The sequence below is a fragment of the Magnolia sinica genome, chromosome 12 (genome assembly GCF_029962835.1).
Source record: "Magnolia sinica isolate HGM2019 chromosome 12, MsV1, whole genome shotgun sequence".
Taxonomy (NCBI): domain Eukaryota; kingdom Viridiplantae; phylum Streptophyta; class Magnoliopsida; order Magnoliales; family Magnoliaceae; genus Magnolia; species Magnolia sinica.
The window spans coordinates 36,702,054-36,721,148 of NC_080584.1; the positions used below are offsets into that span (position 1 = coordinate 36,702,054).

General features: G+C 37.0%; 1 protein-coding gene across 2 annotated transcripts; it reads right to left on the bottom strand.

Moving 5' to 3' along the window:
• Positions 1-1,885: 1,885 nt before the first annotated feature.
• On the bottom strand, positions 1,886-6,549 carry LOC131220445 (structural maintenance of chromosomes protein 4-like). Of its 2 annotated transcripts, XR_009158583.1 has the most exons (3): positions 6,103-6,127; positions 2,126-2,302; positions 1,886-2,028 (listed from the first exon to the last, which is right to left on the bottom strand). XR_009158583.1 is itself a non-coding variant. In XM_058215356.1 (2 exons), the coding sequence occupies exons 1-2, from the start codon at positions 6,545-6,547 to the stop codon at positions 2,126-2,128; spliced, it is 282 nt and encodes a 93-aa protein (XP_058071339.1). In that variant the 5' UTR covers positions 6,548-6,549; the 3' UTR covers positions 2,054-2,125. The 2 variants fall into 2 exon arrangements, 1 of the variants encoding a protein (XP_058071339.1); XM_058215356.1 differs by lacking the exons at positions 1,886-2,028; positions 6,103-6,127 and adding an exon at positions 6,443-6,549 and having other exon boundaries at positions 2,054-2,302.
• Between the last annotated feature and the right edge of the window lie 12,546 nt (positions 6,550-19,095).

Below are 19,095 nucleotides of genomic sequence, written 5' to 3' on the forward strand. Positions count from 1 at the left end.
TCCTTCCCTCAACCGGAGACTGCACGATCTAATTGACAAAAAGAACACCCTTTCTCCCTGAGTAAGTGACTCTGTGTCTGACTTGTCTATGTTTGTTGTGTAGTAAGGCAGACAGAAATGAAAATAATTAATCTTGGCATCAGAAGAGATAGCATCTTTCGCTTAGTCATAGGACCACGTCGCCATGACTCTCTTTTGAAAGAACTAGAGGGGAATTTGAGAAGGATGAACATAAGCTTTCTCTGGAACTTCGAAGGTCTAAGGGAAATAGACACCGAGCCAGCTAATGAAGTAGTGCCATGGCATGTAAGTAGAAGCAGAGACGATGGAGAGACTTTTTATGTGAGAAGCGATATCTCTGAAACCTCTATAAATTGCAGATAGAGCAAGGGGAGCAAGGGAGTATTTGACTCCTTCGGCCATAGCACCGACAACTACAAATAGTGAGGGGTGGATGACATCTGCTGACTTGGAGCTAGGAAAAACCACTATGCTTAACCAGTAAGTGATAAATGCTGTGAGCTCCCCATAAACAGAACATTCAGCGCCCTCTTTCATGTTCTTATGAAGGCCTTCTAGCTCTCGCGATTGGTTATCATTAAACCTGGAAGAAAATGAGAAGTAGGTGAAATCAAGATTAATATGTATTAAGACGCAATGAAAATGCTAATTTGAAAAGAAGAAAGGTTACTGAAGAGCTCTGCTAAAATGGGCTAGCCAATGCATAGGGCAAATCTTATGGATATTTTTAGAAACTTGGACATCTCCCTAAAGAGTTCAGTGGTTGTTTTCGAAATAGAGGCGATACAGTTAGGCAAAGAGACAAAGGCTAATTCGTCGTTGGTGGGGACAAATTCATCAAAGAATTTTCTGTTTATCGGCAGATCGGTAATCTTATGAATATCCCAGAGCGTAATGCTCATTTCACCTTCGGGTAGATGGAAAGAATTAGTGGAAGGGCACAAATAATTGAGAAAAGCCTTCAGAACATAAGACTCCTTATAGAACGGATATGATGTTGCTTCGATCATTGTGTAGATATCTATCTTGGATAAACTCTGCGCATGCTTCACAAGAACTGCCATGGCCCATTTAGAATAATAATTGCGGGGAGTCAAGAGGCCCCTTGTTCTGAATTCTTTAAGACTCCAGATGAAGCGACATTCGCTGAAACGTTGCTGGTGCGTCTCGTAAAAACAAGTTAGATACAGGCTGTAAGGATCATAAGATAGGGTGAGGAAGATCATGGAATGAATATCACCGATTTGTTGTCTTGATTTTGTCGGTTGTAGAATGCCTTCCAGTAATCTTGGTTCTCTGAACGACCAAGACTCTGTATAAGCTAGTCTTTCTCTGTCTAAATGATCACTAGGCTCGTAGTTCAAAATGGACTGACGATGATGAAGGCTGACTAGAATCACCATGATACCTTGCTTATTAAGGTTGTCAAATTTTATGACACCCTCAATCGCGCAAACTGACTCCCAGGAGTTTTGCAGCTCACTACCAAAAAAATGGGCAAAGGTTATGGATAAAAGCCGTACCCATAGACCTATGGCTACGGTTTTAGTTTATAGCACGACCATAGTCGTAGGTTCCGTAACAATAGGTCTTGAACCTATGGCTATGGATTTAATCCGTAGTTATTGATCCCAATAGCTACAGATATAATCCGTAGCAATTATATCTATAGTAAAAACCACAAATAGCTACGGATATTATTTGTAGCTAAAAATCTGTAGCAATATGCCAAATTTAATAATGGCTACAGCTGTCAGATAACCGACTACGGTCAATATCCATAACTATTTTGTACATTAAAAAATATATAATCATTTGTTCATTCAATTACCACCTGCATAATCATTCATTCATTCTATTACAATCAATTACAATTATTCATTCATTCAATTACAATCCTTCATTCAATCAATTACAATCCTTCATTCAATCAATTACAATTACAATTACAATAATGCTGAAAATACAAATCTTTGGCTTCATTAGAGAAATTTGCTCAACTTCACCCTGAAATTTCAATGATAAAGAATTGAAAGAGGAGACATATTTTGACGGTGTGATATTTTTTTCACAAGTAAATAGGCCTTTTTCAGCCATCACCCACCTAAAGAATCAAAAACCGATTGTTGTCCAAGTCCACTCCTTTTCCTTTCAATTTCTTAGTGACCTCTGTAAAATTACTTCCACGGTCATTTATGTAGTACTTTGAAGAGTTGTCTCGAAATGCAACTCTAGTAATGACAAAGTCACTTCCTGCAACAGCTTCGTATATTCCATCATCCTACAAATAGTCATGAAATTCATAAATTAGAATGACCATTGGGGGAAAGAAAAACAAAGTGAAAGAAGTGCATCATGTATAACCATTTTTTTTCTTAATGAATTAATAAAAACTCAAAGAGGAATGAAACTGACACAAAAGGAATGGTCTCACCATATGGTTTGTAGGTTTAGGTTAGGGAGTTGAGATTAGGATTAGGTGTAGGTTTAGGTTTAGAAATTTGAGAATACATTTTGTTTTAGGTTTAAGTTTAGGTTTTAGGTTTTAGGTTTAGGTTTTAGGTTATAGCTTTAGGGAATTGAGAATAGGTTAAGGTTTAGATTTAGGAAATCGGGTTCGGGTTCAGGATCGGGTTTAGGTTTGGGTTTTCAAGTTTAGGTTTAGGTTTAGGTTAGGGAGTTGAGATTAGGATTAGGTGTAGGTTTAGGTTTAGGGATTTGAGAATACATTTAGGTTTTAGGTTTAGGTTTAGGTTATAGGTTATAGGTTAAGGTTAAGGTTTTAGGTTTAGGTTAAGGTTAGGTTATAGCTTATAAGTTTAGGTTGTAGGTTATAGGTTAAGGTTTTAGGTCATAGGTTTTGGTTTAGGCTAAGGTTATAGGTTGAGGTTAAGGTTTAGGTTTAGATTATAAGCTATAGGTTTAGGGAATTGAGAATAGGTTAAGATTTAGGTTTAGGAAATCGGGTTCAGGTTTAGGATCGGGTTTAGGTTTGGGTTTTCAAGTCTAGGTTTAGGTTAGGGAGTTGAGATTAGAATTAGGTGTAGGTTTAGGTTTAGAGACTTGAGAATACAATTAGGTTTTAGGTTTAGGTTTAGGTTTTATGTTATAGGTTAAGGTTTAGGTTTTAGGTTTAGGCTAAGGTTAGGTTATAAGTTATAAGTTTATGTTTTAGGTTATAGGTTAAGGGTTTAGGTTTAGGTTAAGGTTTAGGTTTAGGTTATAAGCTATAGGTTTAAGGAATTGAGAATAGGTTAAGGTTTAGGTTTAGGAAATCGGGTTCGGGTTTGGGATCGGGTTTTAGGTTTGGGTTTTCAAGTTTAGGTTTAGGTTTAGGTTAGGGAGTTGAGATTAGGATTAGGTGTAGGTTTAGGTTTAGGGATTTGAGAATAGATTTAGGTTTTGTGTTTAGGTTTAGGTTTAGGTTTAGGTTTAGGTTATAAGCTATAGGTTTAGGGAATTGAGAATAGGTTAAGGTTTAGGTTTAGGAAATCGGGTTCAGGTTCGGGATCGGATTTAGGTTTGGGTTTTCAAGTTTAGGTTTAGGTTTAGGTTAGGGAGTTGAAATTAGGATTAGGTGTAGGTTTAGGTTTAGGGATTTAAGAATACATTTAGGGTTTAGGTTTTAGGTTATAGGTTAAGGTTTAGGTTTTAGGTTTAGGTTAAGGTTAGGTTATAAGTTATAAGTTTAGGTTATAGGTTATAGGTTAAGGTTTCAGGTCATAGGTTTTGGTTTAGGTTAAGGTTATAGGTTTAGGTTTAGGTTATAAGCTTTAGGGTTATAAGAATTGAGAATAGGTTAAGGTTTAGGTTTAGGAAATCGGGTTCGGGTTCGAGATTGGGTTTAGGTTTGGGTTTTCAAGTTTAGGTTTAGGTTTAGGTTAGGGAGTTGAGATTGGGATTAGGTGTAGGTTTAGGTTTAGGGATTTGAGAATACATTTAGGCTTTAGGTTTAGGTTTAGGTTTTCGGTTATAGGTTAAGGTTTAGGTTTTAGGTTTAGGCGAAGGTTAGGTTATAGGTTATAAGTTTAGGTTATAGGTTATAGGTTAAGGTTTTAGGTCATAGGTTTAGGTTTAGGTTTAGGTTAAGGTTTAGGTTTAGGTTTAGGTTAAGGTTTAGGTTTAGGTTATAAGCTTTAGGGTTATAGGAATTGAGAATAGGTTAAGGTTTAGGTTTAGGAAATCGGGTTCGGGTTCGGGTTCGGGATCGGGTTTAGGTTTGGGTTTTCAAGTTTAGGTTTAGTTTTAGGTTAGGAAGTTGAGATTAGGATTAGGTGTAGGTTTAGGTTTAGGGATTTGAGAGTACATTTAGGTTTTAGGTTTAGGTTTAGATTTTAGGTTGTAGGTTAAGGTTTAGGCTAAGGTTAGGTTATAGGTTATAAGTTTAGGTTATAAGTTATAGGTTAAGGTTTTAGGTCATAGGTTTAGGTTTAGGTTTAGGTTAAGGTTTAGGTTTAGGTTATAAGCTTTAGGGTTATAGGAATTGAGAATAGGTTAAGGTTTAGTTTAGGAAATTAGGTTCGGGTTCGGGATCAGGTTTAGGTTTGGGTTTTCAAGTTTAGGTTTAGGATTAGGTTAGGGAGTTGAGATTAAGATTAGGTGTAGGTTTATGTTTAGGGATTTGAGAATACATTTAGGTTTTAGGTTTAGGTTTAGGTTTCAGGTTATAGGTTAAGGTTTAGGTTTTAGGTTTTGGCTAAGGTTAGGTTTTAGGTTATAAGTTTAGGTTATAGGTTATAGGTTAAGGTTTTAGGTCATAGGTTGAGGTTTAGGTTTAGGTTAAGGTTTAGGTTTAGGTTTAGGTTAAGGTTTAGGTTTAGGTTATAAGCTTTAGGGTTATAGGAATTGAGAATAGGTTAAGGTTTAGGTTTAAGAAATTGGGTTCGGGTTTAGGATCGGGTTTAGGTTTGGGTTTTCAAGTTTAGGTTTAGGTTTAGGTTAGGGAGTTGAGATTAGGATTAGGTGTAGGTTTAGGTTTAGGGATTTGAGAATACATTTAGGTTGTGGGTTTAGGTTTAGGTTTAGGTTATAGGTTTAGGTTTAGGTTTAGGTTAAGGTTTAGGTTTAGGTTTAGGTTATAAGCTATAGGTTTAGGGAATTGAGAATAGGTTAAGGTTTAGGTTTAGGAAATCGGGTTCGGATTTAGGATCGGGTTTAGGTTTAGGTTTTCAAGTTTAGGTTTAGGTTTTCAAGTTTAGGTTTAGGTTAGGGAGTTGAGATTAGGATTAGGTGTAGGTTTATGTTTAGGGATTTGAAAATACATTTAGGTTTTGGGTTTAGGTTTAGGTTATAAGTTTAGGTTTAGGTTTAGTTTTAGGTTAGGTTATGGGATAAGGTTTAGGGAATTGCGTTTAGGTTATAGGTTAAGATTTAGGGAATTGAGTTTAGGTTATAGGTTATTGGTATAAGTTATAGGTTATAGGTTAAGTTTTAGGTTTAAGTTATAGGTTTTGGGATTTAAGAATAGGTTTAGGTTAAGGTTATAAGTATAGGTTCAGGTTATAGGTTATAGGTTAAGGTTATAGGTTAAGGTTATAAGTTTAGGTTAAGAATATAAGTTAAGGTTTATGTTTAGGTTATAAGTATAGGTTTTGGGATTTGAGAATAGGTTTAGGTTAAGGTTAGAAGTTTAGGTTTAAGTTATAAGTATAGGTTTAGTTTATAGTTTAAGGTTAATGTTGTAGGTTATAGGTTTAGGTTATAAGTATAGGTTTAGGTTAGGTTATAGGTTAAGGTTTAGGGAATTGAGTTTAGGTTATAGGTTTAGGTTAAGGTTTAGGTTATAGGTTTTGGGATTTGAGAATAGGTTTAGGTTATAAGTATAGGTTTATGTTAGGTTGTAGGTTAAAGTTTAGGGAATTGAGTTTAGGTTGTAGGTTTAGGTTATAGGTTATAGGTTTAGTTTCAGGTTTAGGTTGTAGTTATAGGTTTTGGGATTTGAGAATAGGTTTAGGTTATGGGATAAGGGTGTGGTCCCTGCAAATACAGTTATAAACACGGCCTGCTCTGATTGGCCAGGCCCTTCCAATGTGGTCCATAGGAAATGGACAGTTTCATCATGGTCATAACAGTGGTTCCCACCTTCCAGGGACCCCCGCTCATCCGGATAGCTCCGACGCACATCCGGGTCTGCTCCATTAATGGCGACCAAATACATAAACATGGCCTGTCCAAATGGCCAGGCCACTCTAATGCTATCCATAGGAAATGGACAGCTTCATCATGGTCATAATAATAGTTCCCACCTTCCAAGGACCCCCGCTCAACATCTGGATAGCTCCAACGCACATCCGGGTCTGCTCCAATTTTTACGGAATTATGCATGTCCTGCTCATGAGCATGCCTAATATTGCCAATGCATGGGATTAAGCATAAATACCTTTTCATGATTCAAAGAAGGGAACTTGAGGGTTTTCCTTACCTTCCATTGTATGCTTCCAAGGTACAGATGGCCCCTAAAACACACATACATCCTGGGAAATCGCTTCTCAAAATCGCAGACTATTTTGTTTTGAAACTCGATCATCTCACCTGAAAACCTGTCACATAATGAATAACTGTAACCATAATAATAACTATTGTGAATGCACTATAATGAACAAATTATTATTATTATAGATAACTGTAATTACAACATAGATATCATGCACACGATATCACATAATGTATTGTTTGATGAACTACAAATGTGCATTCTTGACAAGAGACGTACCAAATGCTTGAATCTGAAATACGCAGCTCCAATCCTCCCACATGCAACATCCACCTGAAAGAATGCACATAATTGTCATGCTTGAGTAATCAATATAGGAATGTACAAGTAAAACCATAAAACCAAAGATACTCACTACATTTTCAGGATCTCCTTCATAGTTAACGATCTTATTCTAAAGCTCTTCTCCCTCCTCCTTTACCTAGGCTTGGGACCGGCAATGCAATGAGTTGCATTGGCGGAGTTAAAAAAGGGTTTAGGCTCCATTTGGTTTTCAAAAAAAATATTTTCATAAATACTAATGTGATGACCAAATGGAGCCTAAGACTATAAATACGTGCAAATATAGAGTACAAAATTCATTCAATATTATAAAAAAAAACAAGTGCCAAATTAGTTCAAAATTAGTTCAAAATGCACACTACACGTTCAAAATTAGTTCAAAATGCACACTGCATATGTTCACTTATAGAGTACCAAATTTGTTCAAATTATTGAATTCTCAAAGCCTCTTTCCCCCATTGCACAAATAATCCTGGACCGGCCTCTCCAAGTGTAGATGCAAACCCATCCTTTTTCCACAAAGGAGCATGAGGTTATATAACCTCAGTCAGGACAACAACAAAAGCTCCACCCTCCAACGGTTCGCAATGGACAATTGCATTTGGATTAACTTTGTGTATTTCACCACGAGCAACTACACCACGTTTTTCAAAACCAAGCAGTCGCATGTCTTACCGATATATATAATATTCGGCTACATTTACACATAAAATGGCATTGGTATTATTAGCGTTTATAATATAATTGTAAGCTCAATATAGTAAAAAATTTATACTTGCATATCGACGATGCCTGAGTATATTTAGCAACTATTGGTGATGAGAGATTTTGAGTATACTGTCTCTCTTTCTGCATATCCACCAATATTTTCTTCATCTCAACTATATCTTTAGTTATATTATCCAATTTTTTCTTCACCTGAAATAACTCTTGAGTTACGCTCTCTTTTTCTTTTGTCACATTCTCTACCTTTGAACGAGTAGGGGTTGACTTCTTCTGTCCTAACTTGCTTATTGAGCAACCTAGACCCCGCATTCACCCTTTATTGTTAGAACCAACCAACTGTAAAACATTGTAAATCAAGTTATTAGGATATTCATAATTACCATCAAACTTAAGTAATTTTTAAATTTTATTAGTACCTCTGTAAGGGCATCATCCATGCCGGTCATCCTAGAAGTAGTATTGCTACTATAGAGCTCATCTAGTTTTTCTTGTGAAAAAATATAAATGAATGCAATATAATTCAAAGTTATACATAGGCTTTTCATAAGGGTACTAGTTAGTGGTACGAGGGATGCACTTACAGCAAGGTCAGGATACTGGACCACTTTGTCCTTTCTTGTATGGGCTCTTAAGAAGACTTCTCATCTACTTATCTTGGCATCAGAGGTAAGATTCTTCTCCATCGCCTTTGGTACATTACTTATCATTCAAATACACATCATTAATAGATTTAGATGAATGATAATTCAAATTTAAATTCAATTTTAAACTATAATATCTATTTTTAAATACATACCATCTTATGGCGAGTAACAGCCATGCTGTGCCTCCTAAGACATGCAGGTCCTTTTAGCTTGGCCCGATTGACTTTATTCCTTGTGCTTGCCCTCTTGAATTCCTCGGTGGTATGTTGATCCATGAAGACCCTCCAATCCTCCATAGGAATACCTAGGGGGCAGGACCATCTCTCACAGTAATATGATCCTTGTTTTTAATATATTTTGTAGTCAATCTTCTCTTGTAATTTATCCATGCTTCATTGATGCGTTTTATAACTTAATTAAGACTTACATCCCAACTTTGACCCTCAAACTCATAAAACCGTGACAATCTTTCTATGACCATATGAATTTGTTCATAAGGCACCTGGCGAAAGTCCAGGTATATGATCGGGATATGAGAACGGGTGAGGACACCGACATGCGATGCAAAGTCTCTGTGATCGGAACAGTCCTCATTCGGTTGCCCGAATTCATTCGTCTTTAGGACTTTTTTCTTATCAGGTTGCACAAGTATAGAGACCCCCCTAGTAATGCATCTCTTCTAGATGAAGAAGAAGCTGACATAATTAGATAAAAAGAATAACAGTTATATATACACATCATTGATTACCGCCAATATATAAGAAAAAAGAAATTTACATATATAATTAAGGAGAAGTATCTTATTACCTTTAGTGTTGCTTGAATCTATAATCCCAGGCACCTGCGCACCCAATACCTCTGGTTGTGAATCCATGTGCCTATTTCTTCCCTAATATGAAAAGAAAAGAAAAAAAAGCTAATGGTTAAGAAATAATTTAGATCACAGATAAAGTATAAAAAATTCACTATATTATCCAAACCTTGATTAGATTTCCTCCAATAAATATCATTTTGTTACATGCTTAGAAAATACAAACAAATCAATAGATTCTCTTTTATCATTTTCTTTTCTTTGTTTTCTCGACCACAACACTGACGTCTTTAGATTCATTGAATATTAACTCATCAACCATTGTTAATGAGGTGAGATCAAGTCCTGCATCGGTATTACTTACAGCCTTTAATCATTCCGATAGAATGCATGTCTCTTCTTCGACAATTTTTTTTTTGGAACCTCCAAGACCACATGCCAGTCAGGATTTTTTGGATATCTGGAGTAGAAAACTTGCGTGGCATGCTCTGCAAGAATGAAGGGCTCGTCACCGACTTTATCTGAACTGTAAAGACTAGACAAATTTACTAATCTCAAATTTGCTTCGACATTAAAAGAAACATAATGATGTGTCACTTTCACCCAATCACACTTAAATAGGACGGGCTTGTACCCTGTTCGGTACTCCAATTGGATAATTCTACGAAGGACTCCGTAGTAAGGTTGATTTTCATCCACTGTATTGATATCCTTAGCACTTGATCGGAAGGTTGTCATACCCTCTATCCTAACCCCACTATTTTGGTTCATTTTATTCTCCTCATAGTCCTTAACGACAAAAAGGAAACTATTAATACAATACTTATTGTATTGCATAGAAAAAGCTAGAGGTCCTCTCACTTCATCTTTAAATTCATTATCATCAAATTCAATGAACTCTGATTGCCTCTTCAACCAAGATATGAATTCGTCCTCGCTAGGCACCCTGTTAGTCCTCTTATAACATCGCTGTAAGAAATCTTTGTACTTCCTGCGCGATATTCGATAACATTGTTATATTGAAATCGCATAAAGTAAGGAAGATATATATATATATACATACATATTTATATATATATACATACATATGTGTATATATATATATATACACATATACATATATATATATATATGAGCTTATTGTACATACCCTTCCCACTTGTCGTAGCTGGGATGACTCTTCAGTACCCATGTACGAGCTTGTTCGTATTCGATACCAGCTAGGATAACACTTTGACCCGAACCTACTGGACTAACGTCGTCGTCATTAGGGTCATCATCAACGATATCTTCCAACTTACGTAGTCCTGGAATGACTCCGTTAAACCGTTTTTCTAGCTTTTCCAATAGACTTGTTTTCTATTTTCCTTTATATTGGTTGCAGAATATAACTGTCTCCTCTTGGATATACTGCTCTGCAATACAACCCTCAAGTCGTGTCTTGTTACGGACATAGGCCTTAAATGTCTTCATGAACCTGACAAAGTTAATGATACATTATATATACATGCAAATGTAGATGTTAAGCCGATTTATTCTTATTAAGCTCACAACGTACCTTTCGAATGGATACATCCATCGATAGTATATAGGACCACATATGTGAGCCTCATAAGCTAAATGGATTGACAAATGCATCATAATGACAAATATCGATGGTCGGCATATAGTTTCAAGCTGACATAACGTCCTAGCCATGCCCCTCTCGAGAGTAAGGAGTGTTTGAAGGTCTACGATTGTTGAGCACAAGGCATTAAAGAAGGTACAAAAGCTTGTAATTATAGGACAAATGACCTTCCTATCCCTGAATGCATGCTGGATGAGAACTAGGAACAAATGTTGTATCAACACATGGTAAGAATGAGACTTCATTCCCTTTAAATCCACGCAATATTCTTTTATGATGGTCCTCTAATTTGCACTAAAACCGATCGAAACACGCAGCTCATGCAAAGTCTGGATGAAAAGTTTTTTCTCTTCTTTTCTTAAACAGAAAGGACCTTGTTTCTGAATGACTTTGCCATTGTTCTTTTTCAGCCATAAACGCTTCTTAATTCCCAATTGTTTCAGGTCCCTACATGCATTAGCATCATCCTTGGTTTTGCCAGGCGTGTTCAACATCAAGGCAACAAGGATTTCACATATATTTTTCTCAATATGCATGACATCAAGGTTGTGACACATGAGAATATCTTTTCAATACTCCAGACAAATAATATAAACCATTTGAAGAACCACGGTGATTCAACATCATCCGCTAGCTCTTGTCGGCCTCCATCAATACCCCTTTATTATTCTTCCCAGTCTTCCCCCACTGCATATTCAAGTTTGCGGTTTGTCTTTTGACCTCAATCCCATCCAGACAGATTGGTTGACATCATATCTACACCTTCTTGTTGAATGTGCCAACACTTGTGTCCTTCCTAGCCTGTTCTGACATTGACAACCATCGTCTGTGGCCCATATAAACATGTTTCTTTCCATATTTGAGTCGCAAAGAATCTGTGTTGGGACCACATACAGGACAACCATACTTACCCTTTGTCCTACAACCAGAAATGTTACCATATGCTGGAAAGTCATGGATTGTCCAAAGCAGAATGACACGCATGTTGAATTTGTTTTCATGGTATGCATCGAACGTCGTGACCCCTTCTCTCCATAACTTTTACAGTTCATCGATCAATGGCTGTAAATAAACGTCAATATCCTTTCCTGGTTGTCACGGTCCCTCATTGAGCAAAGTCAACACAGTAAACTGAGGTTTTATGCAAAGATTTGGTGGAAGGTTGTACGTCACACACATAATGGGCCATGAACTATGCGACATACTAAAAGCGTCGAATGGGTTAAACCCATCTGTAGCCAAACCTAATCGAACATTGTGAGGCTCAGCTGAAAAATCTGTATACTTGTCATCAAGATTCTTTCATGCAATAGAATCAACCGAATGCTCCATCTTTTCATGTTGAAATTTCCTGGTTAAGTGCCAAGACATTTCTTTCACCAACCATGGCATACTGAACATTCTTTGTAGCCTTGGTGTTAATGGAAAATACCTTAACACCTTCCTAAGTATTTTAGATTGTTTTCTCTCAGAATCTATTTCAGTCTTGTACCTAAAAGTTTTACAATTTGGACAAATGGTTTTCATCTCGTTCTCTCTCCAGTATAAGATGCAGTCATTTAGACAAGCGTAGATTTTCACATAATTAAGACCTAACTTTATAATGATCTTCTTCGCTTGGTAGGTATTAGTTGGGGCCTTATTACCGGAAGGTAACACCTTCTTTAGTAGTTGAAGGAGCTTTGTAAAGCTTTTTTCACTCCATCCATGATTCACCTTTAATTTGAAAAGTTGAACAATGAAAGTTAGCACGGTAAAATCTTGGGCCCCAAGGTATAGCTCAGTCATTGCGTCTCGTAGATTTGTTTCAAAATCATTGGTTTCATTTTTTCTAAAGACACCTTCAACTACAGGGGTCACATTCAGCTCATCCAGTACAACTTCATCTAGGTCATTACCACCAAGTTCTTGAACGATCACATTGTGAACCTCATTTAAGTTTGGGACACTATGGTATTGTTGTGAACTTGATTCATATACAGTACACTTAGGTGATACATGCTCCCCATGCATGTTCTAAACTATATAGCTTAGGTCGAATCCATTTTTCATTAGATGTATTTCCATATCATCATAAGAAATTGAAAAACGTGCACATCTGCAAGTGGTGCATGGACAAGGAACGGATTCTCTACCAGGAAGGTTTTCTTGTGCAAACTTTGAAAAACTTCTTATTCCATAAATGAAACGTGGGTCTGGGAAACTTAGTGTCATCCACTCCCTATTCATTACAGTCGAATCTCGATTAACCAAGGGGTCCATTTTCAACCTGCACCTTACTAAAAATTAAAGTTAGAAATTAGCCTAATGCACCATCCTCCTCAAAGTTGGAAATGAAGGAAGTGCTATCAGATGATTATACCCAAATAGATATTATATACCAAATACAATGTATTAAGGAGTTGTAAAATTTTTAAGAAATGGTGGAAATGCACATCTTAGTAGCTTCATGCCACTACTTGATACCTAGCAAATGTAGTGAGGTGAATTAACATGTGTTATGGCACATGTGTGGTGGATGAGCCACCACCATTTAAGAAATGGTGGAAATGCACATCTTAGTGACTTAGTCTAGCCCTTCAATCACATTTCTGAATGTATATGAATGCTTGTTCTAGTAACATAACAGACATTACACCAAATTAAAAGACATTCAAATTGATCTCGTAAACTGACAAACCAACAAATTTTCTGGAATTCCCTTTAAGATTATATATATATATATATATATATATGCTGAATGAAAGTTAGTTGATGTTTGCAAACACTATGACCAACCATTGCAGCAGTGTGCAATAAAGTCAGATGCATCTCAGTAGCTCCATACCACTGCTTGATTCCTGATGAATGCAATGCAGTGGATTAACATGTTTTATGACACGTGTGGTGGATGAGTCACCAACATTTAAAACATGGTGTAAATGCACATGCTAGTCTAACACTTCAATCATATTTTTCAATGTATATGAATGCCTGTGCCAGTAACATAAAAGACATTGAAAAAAAAAACATAGAAATTCAAATTGATGTCACAATCTGACTAACCCAAAAAAATAATTCTGGAATTCCTTTCAGGATCTTAAGACAATCCACTGAAATCACCATCATTACCTTTAAATCCCATCCAATCCACCCTAATCCCTTCAAAATTGCTTGGGACATGTTTGGTTTAAGGGATTAAAAGGGATTGGAAGGTTTAATCCTAGGATTGGTCGGGCGTCCCAAACAGACCGAAAATAGCAATCCCAGGATATAGCAATCCCATAGATCTTGCACTAATCCACTAACACAACTATCATTACCTTGAAATCTGTGTAATCCACTCTAATACCATCCAATTCCATCCAATTTGCCCGGCCAAACAAGCCCTAATGGTAGGTGTTCAATCACCACAGTTTCCTATGGTGTGGTCCACCTGAGATTTGGCTCTAAAATGAGCTGGAAAAAATGAATGGCCTGCATACACATATTATGATGGAGCCCACAAAGCATTTTTAGGGCTCGTTTGGCCGGGTGGATTAAAAGGGATTGAATGGTATTAGGGTGGACGGGCTGGATTTCTAGGTATTGATGGTGTTGTTAGTGGATTGTCTTCAGATACATGGGATTGCTATATCCCTGGATTGATATATCCAGTCTGTTTGGCATGCCCGGCCAATACCGGGATTAAACCTTCCCATCCCCTCCAATCCCTCAAGCCAAACACGTCTCAAGGATTGGGATCAGATCACCGACTTTGTTTGGCACGCCCGGCCAATCCCAAGATTTAACTTCCAATCCCTTCCAATAACATTCAATCCCTTTCAATCAGACTGGCCAAACGGGACCTTAGATTTCAGAAAGAGAGAGAAGGGAATGCGGATTGAAGGATTGAAAGATTTGAGAAAGAAATAAAGAGGGAGAAAGAAAGAATCTAACCGTATGTGCTCCGTCTTCTTCTCCTTCTCCTTCTTCTTCTCCTTCTTGCAGTGAAATGGGTTTTTGAAAACAGAGAAGGGAATGCCGCCTTGAGACAGGGAGAGAGGGTGAGGGAGATCGAGAGAGGGTAAGGGAAAGAGAGAGACTGAGTGCGAGAGAGAGAGATGGGGAGATGGGTTCGTTGGCGAGCAGGAGAAAATGGCGGATCGGGGTTTTTGTTTTTGGAGGGGTTTGGGGTTTTGGAGGGGCGCGTGACGGATGGCTCCCTGGACATTTTATGGTTTTAGGACCGTGGGGTCCACTATGATGTATTTCATATATCCACTCCGTCCATTAATTTTAAATTATTATTTTAAGTGCTGATAAAAAATGAGTTAGATCGAATCTGTAAGGAGACCACACAACATATTAACAATAGAAATTTAATTTATATTATTTCTTATGGTGTGGTTCACTTAGACATTTAATCTACATAATTTTTGGGCTCATACACTAAAATTATATATCAGAATTTTTGGACGGCTTAAATCAAACACATATATTCCAATGGACCTCATGGATCCCCTTAAGCACCATCTATATTTAATATGTTTTAGGTGGGGAGGTACGCTTTAGCTACAGAGCACTTAAGCTATAGCTACGGATTAAATCCATAGCTAAAAGCTTTTAACCTCCATAGCCATTGCTCGATTTTTTGGTAGTGGCTTATTTCGGTTGTGCTCCTTAATTTTCTCCTAGAATTCTTGAGCTTAATTCCGGTGAGTTTTCTTCGGTCGGGAAGGGGGTGGAGTGTCTTCCCTGGCAGGAGGTTTCTGGCTGATGGTCTGATGATGCGCTGTTGATTTCAGCCATTGCTCCCAGTTATATTCACGATCATGTTTGGGAGGTCTTTCAAGATCGCCTATAGTGATGGCTTTGTGGATGGGGGATGGAAGTGTGTTGATGCGTTCGGTGAAGTCGAAAGTAGGGAGCACCGACTCCTTGATGTAGGCAGGGAGCTAAGCGGTTGTCTTAAAGTGCTTTCGTGAAGGCTGTGCTGGGGATGATGGAGATTCTGTGGCTTGAGAAGATGGAGGGTTTGGTAATTCTTGATGTGAGGGATGAGCAATAGGAGGATCAACGGTAATGAAAGTTCTTTTTGTATGGGCCATGATGAGAAAAGTCAAGTCCCGAAAGAATTGGGTTGAGAAAAAGTTAGCACAGGAAAACAAGCCAAGTTGAAGAAAAACTAAGTCTGGAAAATGACTAAGGGTCGGTTGCGTGGGTCGCGCAACTGAAGTCCATTACACGGGTGCGCGCAATGCATTTTTACCTTGCGCGAACGAGATATTCGTTGCGTTGGTCACGCAATCAGGTTTGGTTGTATGAGGGAAAGTTGGCGGGACAGAGCTCCGCTGCAAGAAATGAGAAGTGGGAAAATGAAATGAGTGCTGTAATTTATAGAGGGTGGGGGCCAAGTACGGAACTCGAGTGCCCATTGCGCGGTTTGCGCAACCACTTTTGTGGTTTAAAAATTAGAATGAATTGATCCTAATTCTTTGATTCAAAAGAACAAATAAAGGATCAAGGGGGCATCTGTCGAAGCATAACAATAATGAAGAAAGATTGAAAAGGCGAAGATCAAAAGGGAGTTAGAGGAATGAGGAAGAAAGAAGAAAATCAAGTATCATGTTCAGTAGTTGCGCAGGCCGCGCAATCGACTTCCTCTATCATACGGGTCGTGCAATGGATTTCCTCCATTGCGCGGGCCGCGCAATTGACTTCCACACTGCACAGGTCGCGCAACCAAGATTAGAGGTAGATTGTTATGGACAGTCAGATCTGGTGCAAGGTGGGTCCCATGGCTCAAAGAACGAGGGTTCGCATGTGTGAAGGCCTATAAATACCCCACTCCTCTCATTTGAGAGAGAGAAGAATTTCAGAAGAAGAGCAGAGCTCTGGAAGAAGACTGAAGGTGAGAGGGAGAGCAATTATTGGTTGCGCGGGCTGCACAACCAATACCTGGTTGCGCGAGTAGCGCAACCAGGCTGTTGTATGGCCAGTAATGAAAGGGGCTAAGGTGCTGTCGAAATTGTCAAGTTCGATCTTCGTCCCTCTAAGCTCTCCTTTTGTATAAGGGACAAGCTCAAAAAGGGGAAAGATTGAATGACCAAACCAGGACAACATTCCTCCTAAGGAGATGACCAAAGCACAAGTCGAAATACTGCCGAATTCGAGATTCAACATTTGAACTTTGTTAATTTTTGTATTTCAAATAATTTATCTTAGAATCAAAGGATATTAGAGGATATAAATGAACTCTGTATTGTTAATACAGTGATTGTTCTGTATATTCTTTCTTTGTTATGTTCTAATAAGATAATTCCCTAAATCCAATTCATTTGTTTCTTGTTCGAAATACCTGATGAATTCAAAAGAATCATTTCATGTGATACAACTAAATAAGCCGGAGATATTCTTGAAATGACACATGAAGGAACTACTATAGTTAAGAAATCTAAAGTTCAAATCCTCACTACAAAATTTGAGGAAATACGCATCGAAGAAAATGAAACTTTCATAGACTTCTATACGAAATTAAACGATATAGTAAATTCCATGTGGCGTCTAGGAGATGGAATCCCAGAAAGCAAGGTCTGTGCTAAAATACTGCGACTCTTCCTGAGAGATTCAATCCAAAGTAACTGTCATTAAGGAATTATGAGACACTGATTTAATGAAGGTTGAGGAGTTAGTTGGTTCCTTCCAAACATATGAGTTAAATTTTAAAGCTTCTAAAGGTAAGTCCATTACTCTTAAATCTTCTAAATCTGTTTCAAAAGATAACTATGATAATTCTAATGTTGAAGATAAAAAAGATGATATAACTTTACTTGTTAAGAAATTTTACAGAATTTTCAAAAACAAGGAAAGAACTGATTTTCAAAAACCGTCTGAGAAAAGAAAAGGAAAATCTAAATCTTGGAAATCTATAAAAGACAGTCAATGTTTCAACTGCCATGAATACGGGCATTTAGTGAATAAATGTCTTAAAATGGATAAATAAAAAAGAAAGGGCATGTTAGCTACTTGGGATGAATCATTCAGCTCTGAAAGTTCTTCTAAGTCAGACGAATCAGAACAAGAAAACTCAAATGAAGTAAAAGCCTTGATGACTATAGCCAGAGTCACCTCCTTAGATAGCTGTATCTTATCTGATTATGATAATCTCAGGAGTGACCCTGAAAATGAGAATGAAGATGATCTTCAAGACACCTACAATTTCCTACATAAGGAAAGTTGCAAAATTGCTGTCAAACTAAAAATTCAAAAGGAAAAATATCTTAAACTAAAAGAAGAACTTGAAAACAATATTTTGAAAAAATCTCATCTTTCTGATTGTTTTGAAAAAATAAAACTTGATTTAAATTTCAAAACCTCAGAATTAGAAAAACTCAGAATTGATAATAAAAATCTAAAACTCGATGTTTCTTCTCTTTTGAGTTTTAAGGATACTTGGAGATATGCCCATGGTGACCCTAAGCTGGAAAAACTATTAACCACATCCAGAAAATGTGGTGATAAATCAGGTCTGGGCCACATTTTCACTGGAATATTCTTGGATTATGCTCTGAACAGTCGAGCATATCATGTTCTTAACAAAAGAACAGGAGTGATCCAAGAATCTATTAACGTTGTAATTGATGATCACCTAGTCACACCCTCATCAAGTCTAGATGATGAAGTCAAGTTTATCTAGAAACCTGACTCTTCATCTAACCTAGTTAATGCTGAACTAAGATTATTCAAAGACCATCCTATTGATCTAATATTAGGTAACCCTCTTACTGGTGTTCGAACAAGAAAACAGTTAGAGAATATCTGTAACTACGTTTGCTTCACTTCTCAAATTGAACCGGTAAATGTAAAAGAAGCACTTGTCGATGAAAATTGGATAGTGGCTATACAAGAAGAGTTAAATCAATTTATAGAAAATGATGTTTGGTATTTGATTCCAAGATCATCTGATAAACATATAATTAGAACCAAAAGTATTTTTAAGAATAAATTGGATAACATGGGAAATATCATTAGAAATAAGGCATGACTGATTGTATAAGGCTAAACCTTCGCACCAGTTTCGCGCCTTGAATCCTTTAGATTATTTATTTCTATTGCTTGTTGTAAAAAATTTAAAATATATCAAATAGATGTAAAAAAAATTATATTTTTAAATGGTTATCTACATGAAGAAGTTTATGTTGAACAACCTATGGGTTTTGAAGACCCTAAAATTTCAAATCATGTATATCGTCTTAAAAAGGCACTTTATGGTCTAAAACAAGCTCCCAGGGTATGGTATGAAAAGCTGACTAAGTTTTTACTCACTCATAACTTTATTATGGGAAGCGTTGATAAAACATTATTTGTCAAAAAATATAATGAACACATTGATTGTACAGATCTACGTTGATGATATTATTTATAGATCTACAAGCACTAACTTATCTATTGAGTTTGCAGAGCTTATGAAATCAAAGTTTAAAATGAATATGGTTGGAGAATTAAATTATTTTCTTAGTTTACAAGTAAG

What these genes read in the sequence shown, in the direction of transcription:
- LOC131220445 (XM_058215356.1), bottom strand. Translation starts at nt 6,547, where the DNA reads ATGATCGAGTTTCAAAACAAAATAGTCTGCGATTTTGAGAAGCGATTT. An exon ending in TTGGAAGCATACAATGGAAG is followed by an intron (nt 2,303 to 6,442) that starts GTAAGGAAAACC and finishes GACTATTTGTAG; the next exon opens with GATGATGGAATATACGAAGC.